This window comes from Entamoeba invadens (assembly GCF_000330505.1).
Source record: "Entamoeba invadens IP1 unplaced genomic scaffold scaff_1105074726471, whole genome shotgun sequence".
Taxonomy (NCBI): Eukaryota; Evosea; order Mastigamoebida; family Endamoebidae; genus Entamoeba; species Entamoeba invadens.
In genome coordinates, this window is record NW_004440438.1 from 32956 (window position 1) to 42005 (window position 9050).

General features: G+C 30.2%; 4 protein-coding genes across 4 annotated transcripts; 3 read left to right on the forward strand and 1 right to left on the reverse strand.

Moving 5' to 3' along the window:
• Nucleotides 1–8: 8 nt before the first annotated feature.
• On the forward strand, nucleotides 9–1527 carry EIN_279980 (alkyl sulfatase, putative; the record flags this gene model as incomplete). Its single annotated transcript, XM_004257714.1, has 2 exons — nucleotides 9–423; nucleotides 509–1527. Coding segments are annotated over 2 exons (1434 nt in total), but the record flags the coding sequence as incomplete, so codon positions are not given.
• Nucleotides 1528–2926: 1399 nt separating this feature from the next.
• EIN_279990 (hypothetical protein) lies at nucleotides 2927–3415 on the reverse strand (the record flags this gene model as incomplete). Its single annotated transcript, XM_004257715.1, has 1 exon — nucleotides 2927–3415. One exon carries the CDS (start codon nucleotides 3413–3415, stop codon nucleotides 2927–2929), a length of 489 nt encoding a protein of 162 aa, XP_004257763.1.
• A 661-nt stretch (nucleotides 3416–4076) lies between these two features.
• On the forward strand, nucleotides 4077–4883 carry EIN_280000 (hypothetical protein; the record flags this gene model as incomplete). Its single annotated transcript, XM_004257716.1, has 1 exon — nucleotides 4077–4883. The coding sequence occupies one exon, from the start codon at nucleotides 4077–4079 to the stop codon at nucleotides 4881–4883; it is 807 nt and encodes a 268-aa protein (XP_004257764.1).
• Nucleotides 4884–5525: 642 nt separating this feature from the next.
• On the forward strand, nucleotides 5526–7477 carry EIN_280010 (alkyl/aryl-sulfatase BDS1, putative; the record flags this gene model as incomplete). Its single annotated transcript, XM_004257717.1, has 2 exons — nucleotides 5526–6375; nucleotides 6450–7477. 2 exons carry the CDS (start codon nucleotides 5526–5528, stop codon nucleotides 7475–7477), a joined length of 1878 nt encoding a protein of 625 aa, XP_004257765.1.
• Between the last annotated feature and the right edge of the window lie 1573 nt (nucleotides 7478–9050).

A 9050-nucleotide genomic window follows, 5' to 3' on the forward strand; every position in this document is an offset into this window, starting at 1 on the left:
CAATAGTTGCTGTCATTATATCACACTCACACTTCGACCACTTTGGTGGATACACTGCTGTTGGAAACGAAGACACTCCGCTCTTTGTTCCTGAGAAGTTCGAGGAAAGTTTCTTGGATGAGAACATTTATGTCAACGAAGCACAGGCAAGGAGACAACAATACATGTATGGCACTTTCTTGCACGACTCGATGACTAAAGTGACTGACAACACAAACTCAAAAGATAAGCCATTGACTTGTTTGCCAAAGAGTAAACATACAACTGCCATTAAAGAAAAGTGCACCATAGAGATTGATGGAATCGCATTCGAATTTATCCCAACTCCAAACACTGAGGCGCCAGCAAATATGATGTTCTATTTGCCCGAATTTAAAGCAATATTTGTTGCCGACAACTTTGCTTCTTGTATGCATAATCTTGGTTTGTTATTGTTATATAAAATAATATCGTCAAACAGTCTTATCACACTTTGAATATGATAAATATTATAAATAATAACAATAAGGAACATTAAGAGGAGCTAAGGTCAGAAGCGGTAAGATTTGGAGTAAAGCACTGGATGATGCAATTGTGAGTTATGGGAAGGACATCCAAATTCACTTTGCGGGACATGGTCCAGCACTCTTTGGGAATGAAAGAATCAACAAGTTCTGGCGAACCAAAAGAGATTTGTACAAGCACATCCACGACCAGACACTGCGATATGCCAACAAGGGTTATAACATGACTGAAATTGCCGAGTTTGTGAGACTTCCCGACAGTCTCAATAAAGAGAGGTGTTGCAGAGGACTGTACGGCTCACTCAACCACAATATCAAATCACAATATCAATTATACCTTGGAACATATGACAGCAATCCAGCACACTTGGACGAACTTCCACCACGCGAACTTGCAGTGAAGTTTGTAGAGGCGTTTGGTGGTGTTGAAAAGACACTTGAAATTGGACAAGACGCTTACAACAAAGGCGAATACCGATGGGCAGCAACAGTCTTGAATCACTTGGTATTTGCAGATGTCAACAACATGAAGGCACGCGAACTGCTTGCTACAACATACGACCAACTGAGTTACGTTGCCGAGTGCGCAAGTTGGCGATACAACTACCAAACAGCCGCTTACGAGTTGAGAAATTTGAACGACAAGAAACCACGAGACTTCAGTTTCCCAATTGAGGCGATTCCAATGAGAGACTTTGGGGACTTCCTTGCTGTTCATGTTGATCCAAATGTGATAGAAGGACTTGACTGCAAGATCCGAATAGAAGACACAAACAACAAAGAATCAGCAATACTTGTCATTTGCAACTCTACAATTAACTCAAGAGATGGTGGTGATGAGTACGATGGAGAGATTAAAGGAAGTAAACAAGACTTAGTAGACATCTTCATGAGAAAGCAGAAACTCGACGAGTTGATTGAGAAAGGAAAAATTATTGTGAAAAATGAAAAGATTGTGAAAACACTTGTTGAGGGCATTGACTGCGTGCCAAAGTACTTCACTTTTGTTGGGCCACACGTCTAACCACTTTTGATCTTCACTTTTTGGTTGTAAGTTTTATTATAATTTAATTATAAATTTATCAACTTTTATTTAATTATTTAATTAATTTATATCAAACCAATCATTTTATGGAAATAAAAAAGTATCACATTATGACAAAGTCAAAGAAATTCAGATACAATTCCATCAAAAAATGACAAACACAAAGTTAATCCAAAAGTATTTTTTGATATGAAGATTTGTGGTTTTAATTATTAATATGGAATTGAATTAATAAATTTAATTTTTAGAAAATTTAAAAAGAAGGAAAAGGAAAGAGATTGTTAAAAAGGTAAGTGACAATATAAAAGGAAAGTCGGACAAACATCAAAGCGATGGGAAAAGTAGATTTGGTGCCACACAACGAGAAACAACACCACGACGCTCCGAAAAAAGACACAGTTCCAAAGCATACCAAGTACACCCCTAATAACAATGTGGTTGTGACTGACTGTAAAGCCAAACAGTTTAATTTCAGTCACTTTGGATAAATGTGGTAATTCAGTATTTGTTGTTATGGTTTTGTTGTTTCATTACAAATACATTTGTTTTAAATTTGTTATTGTATTTGAATCACACATATCACACATTTCTGATTAATAAGTTTATCAGAGCACAATACACTCTTTATATAATTTATAACCAATACTTAAATTTGTGTTCTAATATATTCATTTGTGTTTATTACCTTATGTATAATAATAATTATAAATTTATAGTACATTTTAATTATTTATAAATAATATTAATATTATTATAATAGTTATAGTATAATTAAATTATAGATATAAATGGTTTAATCAAGTCCCATAATTTTTAAAAAAGAGAATACAATTAAATATATAGAAAGGAATTATCATTCTTGAAGTTGGAATGTTTGAGATGGGAGTATCAAGTGTTCATTCATCACTGAACTATTCTCGGGAAATTCCTCGAACATCAGGGTAGAAAGTACCAACCTTTAATAGGTAGGTGGAACACATGGATGCATAGAATCTTCGGATGAGCTTAAACCATGTGAACCATTTTCGTTGTAAATACAGTTATTCAAACGCTTATGTAACTCGATGAGGGTCAGTCTCCAACTTCATTTTTTGATAATTAATTGTTTTTATTAATTTATAATAATTATACCAAATAATTGTAAAACTATTCGTTTAAATTTAAAAAATTTGGTTTAATAATTAAAATACAAATAACAGTGTCAGTTAAACAGCATCGAGTGCTTTTATCTTTGATTTTGATGGCTATAAAAACCAATTTAAATGTTATATGGAAATATGATAAATAACAAAGAAATGTTGTTTATACCCTTTTCATTTTTTTCATTCTTTAAAACAATTTTCACCCAAAGACTCTACATTTTTTAGAACACAAATCTTTAATAAATTGCATCCCATAAAACAAGAGGCACTAATCGATTTGGAAGTTGCTGGGACTTTATTTTTTTCAATAATTCACACCTCAAAAACGCCATAAATCCAATTTTAGTTATATTACATGGTACATTAACAGTTTCTAAATTACTGCATTGATAAAAGGTATAATCTGGAATTTCTTCCAATTGATCTGGAAGTTCAAAATATGGCAAATTGGTACATCCTGAACAAAGATAGAGTCCGATTTGTTTAACAAGAAATGGTATTTTAACATCAATAAGTGAAGTGTAGTCTTTGAATGTATTTTTACCAAATTTAGTAGCGGACCCTCCAATAAATATTGATGTCAAACTTGAACACTCCATAAACACGCCATCTCCAATAGAATTTTCAATATTAAAAATATTGACTGACTTCAGTGAACCACAACGAGCGAAACAGTTGTCTTCAATTGTTTTTAACAATGTTGGAAATTTGATGTTTTCTAACATGGAACAACAAGTGAAACAACATTTGGGTAGAACTGTAATTGAATCAGGTTATATTATATTTGTAAGTTCACTGCACTCAAATAAACTGAATTCACCAAGTTTCGAGAGTGTCTGTTATAAAATCGGTTCTATAATCTGATAACAAGAGCTGAATACACAATTCTCTATTTCTTTTAACGGTGTTGACATTTTGATGACAATAACATTCTGCATTTTTTGAATAAAAAATAAACAAAAAATAAAAACTTTTTATCATAAATGATGTATATTTTGTTCCGATTTTAATTTTTAATGATATATCACGCACTTAATTACATTAGAACAATTGAAACACAATAAAACTCCAAAAATGAAACACAAAACTTTTAATACTCAGTATTACTTTATTTTGGTTTTGTTTTGAGATTTTTTAATTTTTGCAATAGTTAAGAAAATTATAAATATAATAAAATAAACACAATTATTATTATTTATAATAAAATATAATAAATTAATAATAATAATAATAATTTATAATAATTTATAATAAAATATAATATTATTATATTATTATATTATTATATCATTATATTATTTTATTATTATATTATATATTATATTATTATATTATTATATTAATTCAATTATAATATAAATGAACTAAAATTGTCAAATAATACCAATGGGTTCTTTCCACTCGTTTCCACCAACACCACAAGAAAAAGCGCTTTGTAGTGTCTCTTTCTTTCCTCCCAAACCGTCATACAATACTTGTCATTTTTGTACAATTAGACACCGCAAAGTTCCATATAAAGTATACAGACCAAAGATTCCAAGTGATGTCTATATTCTATTTTCACATGGCAACGGTCTTGACATGGGGCAATGTGTCAGTGTCACTGAGAAGTTTCCTGACATGACACAATCAAATGTTGTTGTATACGACTACTCTGGTTATGGTCTTAATCCATGTGAATTAAGTCCACAAAATATTATAGAAGATATCACTGCAATGTACTTGATGATTCTTAAAGAGATGAAGGTCAAGCCGCATAATATCTTTATTATGGGACACTCTATGGGTGTTGGTCCTACACTTCAGCTTGGTGCGATGATATGTGAAAGCAAGTTATTAAAGAATGAAGGCGTGAGTAAAGATGATATTGGAGGAGTTATTGAATTGAGTGGGTTCACAACGTGCAGAGAATGGATTCAAGAAAAAATGAAAGATTCTATTTTTGAAACGGACTTCTTTTTAAATATAGAAAACATCACAATAATTACTGCACCTATTTTTGTGGGACATGGTCAGTTAGATAATATTATTAATCAAAACCACGGGAGAAAGTTGTGGGAACACGTAATAAATAAAGAGACGTCTACTTGTGTGTTTTCTGATATGTGCACTCATTCTAATATTTTTAATGTTGATGAGATGGTTCTTCAAATTGCAAAATTTGTTAAAATACACAAAGAAAAATCAATTTAAATAATTTTTATTTTATTTGTTTTTTGGTGTTGTTGTTTATAAGACGTTTTTTGATGTATTTTTTTTAAGATTCATAAAATTTTTGTCAATAAATGTTTAACAACTATTTATTTATTATAGAATACTGTTATTACAGAAGTGGTACTATGGTTTATACTAAAACCATGTTTTCGACTAATAAATAATTTATATACTTTTTTAAAAACTAAATATAAAAAGTTATATTTAGAACTCTTTTTAAAAACTAAATTAGCAAACTTGTTCATTATAATTCAAATAATATTTTAATAGTAATCGAAACCTTGTACTTGTAAATACCACCGTAACTCATCTGTATATGATTTAATTGGTAAATCTATTATAAAGATAATACTTAAGTCTCTTTTATTAGTATGTTATTTTATTTGTGATATTAAGAATTTTATAATAGAACATTAATAAAAGTACAATTAATTTAAAGATTCATTTTTTGCATATGTTTTCTTACTGATTTCAATTAAATTGAATTTTACTGAATGCTTTAAGGAATATCTATTTAAGTTTTGAAATAATTTATTTTTCATGTCGAATTGAATTTCAAATTAATGTAGCTTGTTGTGATATATAAACGTTTACACTTTCACACATTCAATTAAACAATAAATGGCAAGTGAACCTACTAGTTTTACAATTAAACAGAACAAGGACTTTTACAATGAGTATGATTTATATCAAGATGAAGATTATTACGCCAATCTAAATGGATACTATGCTGATTTAAATGGCAATTTAAACACTCTCTCATTTGAAGAGTTAAAAACAAAAATACCTACGATGTCAGAACTTCTTTCTGAATGCCCAACAGACTCAAACCCAAGTTATTACACTCACACCAAATACGACCCTCTTCCTGGTGTTTTTGAAGTTGTTCCTCATAAAATATATCAATACAGAAATAAAGCAGATGATATTGCAAATCTAACAATGATCAGAGGAAAGACTGGGTGGATAGTCTTAGACACACGAACAACCATCTCTTCTTGCAAAACTGCAGTCGATTTAATTATGAAAACAGTTGAAACTGCCCCAATAGTTGCTGTTATTATTTCACATTCCCATTATAACAGATTTGGTGGTTATGATTATGTAGCTAATGAGGAGACCCCCCTATACTTGCCTCAAAATTTTAAACAAAGCTTTTTAGATGAAAATATTTATGCAAATGAAGTAACATCAAGAAGAGCACAGTACATGTACGGAGCACAATTAAAAGATTCAATAACAAAAGCGACAGATAATACAACCGGAAAAAAGAACGAAATTAATACTTCTTTTCCATATTCTAAACATACAACTGTAATAAACCAAAAACAAACTATTGTAATTGATGGAGTCGAAATTGAATTCATACCAACTCCAGAAACAGAAGCGCCAGCAAATATGATGTTGTATTTTTCAGAATTTGAAGCACTTTATGGAGCGGATAATTTCTGTGTCGTAATGCATAATCTTGGTTTGTTATTTTTAATATATTTTATTGATTAATGTTAATAAATTATTATTTAAATGACACCCATTGACAATTAGGAACATTAAGAGGAACTAAAGTCAGAAGTGGTAAAGTCTGGAGCAAAGCACTGGATGATGCAATTGTGAGTTATGGGAAGGACATCCAAATTCACTTTGCGGGACATGGTCCAGCACTCTTTGGGAATGAAAGAATCAACAAGTTCTGGCGAACCAAAAGAGATTTGTACAAGCACATCCACGACCAGACACTGCGATATGCCAACAAGGGTTATAACATGACTGAAATTGCCGAGTTTGTGAGACTTCCCGACAGTCTCAATAAAGAGAGGTGTTGCAGAGGACTGTACGGCTCACTCAACCACAATATCAAATCACAATATCAATTATACCTTGGAACATATGATAGCAATCCAGCACACTTGGACGAACTTCCACCACGCGAACTTGCAGTGAAGTTTGTAGAGGCGTTTGGTGGTGTTGAAAAGACACTTGAAATTGGACAAGACGCTTACAACAAAGGCGAATACCGATGGGCAGCAACAGTCTTGAATCACTTGGTATTTGCAGATGTCAACAACATGAAGGCACGCGAACTGCTTGCTACAACATACGACCAACTGAGTTACGTTGCCGAGTGCGCAAGTTGGCGATACAACTACCAAACTTCTGCGCTTGAGTTGAGAAATTTGAACGACAAGAAACCAAAGGATTTTGGATTTAAACTTGAAAATGTACCTTTAGAAGCTTTTTCTGAATTTTTAGCTATTCATGTTGATCCAAAAATATTGGAAAACATCAAAGGAACAATAAAAATTGTTGATCTGACAAACAATGAGAAAGTTACTATTGTTGTTAGTAATTCTGTAATAACAATAAGAAAAGAAGACATTGAATATGATGTTTTGATTGAAGCCGAAAAAGAGAATTTAGTAAAATTGTTCAAAAAACAAGTAACCTTAAATGAACTTTTAAAAACTAAAAAGATAACTATTACAAATACTGGTATTTCAACAAATTTAGAAAAAACATTTGTTGATGCAGTGGATTTGGAACAAAAGTACTTCAGTTTTGTTGAACCTAAGTAATTTTTCCTTTTTATTTATTTGTAAAATATGTTGTGATTAAAGAAAGAAAATTATCGGCTTGATATTACTTAGGAATATAATTTACATTGTAATGATTTTTTATTAAAAATTATGACAATTAGATTCGATTACAAACTGTGTTTATCAATGAAAATACACAAAAATTAAAATGTTAATTTTTTTAATATTATAATTCCAATTAAAGTATCAATCAGAGATTTAAAAAAAGAAAAATACACAAAAGTTACATTTTTAAAAAAATACAATAAAACAATCAATTAATATTTTTTTTAGAAAATGGTAATTATTAAAATGGTATTACAATAGTTTTTATTTTACATTTCATATCAATTAAATTTAATTTATCTTATTCTTTTTGTTCTGTAAATGTTTTAACACTATTATTTTGAAAGCGAAATAAGGTTACATTGACATTATTATATTATAAAACATAAAAAATAGAACGCATCAATAAAACTATTATTTATAATAATCATAGAATTTATTATTGTTGTATAACAATTATTACAAAAATGAAATATAAAAGGAATTCGATGAATATTACGAAATGTTGAGTATAAAAATATTTCAAACTTTCATTTTTATATAAAATAACATGTTATCGTATCTTCCTTTGTTTTTATTGTTTTCTGTTGGCTTGTCTGAAATTCCCAATCTTTTGAAGAATCCGTCTTTTGAAGATATGGATGGTATATCATTAAAAGAATAGACTTTAAGTTCTTCGGTATCAATATAAAAAAGTGACACATATGAAGGAGTTCAATCTCTAAAAATAGTTGGTACTGATACACTTCAAACGGAGACTCAAACAGTTGTTCTAGAAAAGGGTTATCAATACGACGTCTGTTGCACTGCAAAATTAAGCAAAAACGACAAAGAATTTTTCCAATTTGCAATAGAAGAGAGCTATAAAGACAAATGGTTGGGTGGGTTTTATAGTCCAATTTATAAAGAAACGGATGGGTGGCAAAAATTGTGTTTCAAGACTATTTATGTAACAAATGTGACAAACGACTTTAAAGTGACTTTTTATATCCACAAAGACAATTTTGGTACTGCACTGATAGATACTGTCTCAGTTAAAAAGTCAGTCTTCTTCCTCCAAAATGTAGAAGTTGTCGGTTATAGACAAGAAGTCTATGAACATCAAAAATCGTTTGATGTGTATGTTAGTTATAACATCACAGAATCTTTTCCTCTTGAATTGTTTGAACTCACATTACAATTCTTATACATTAAAAGTGACTCAAAAGATCTTATTAAAACCGTAAAAATTGATTTAAAATACAAACTTAATAAAGTAACTATAAATAACGATTTTATAACTAAAGGGAGATATGAAGTTGTTGCCCAATTAGTCTATCTAAAGGATAATGCTTGTGATACAACAAAAACTCATTTTACTTTAATAAAAGACTGTGAAAGACAAATACGATTTGATGAATATGGCAGAGTTTTTGAGAATGGAAAAATGATATTACCAATTGGAATGTACTTTTCAAGTATCACAGAAGAAAACATGAAAATAATAAACAAGACGCACATCACTTTA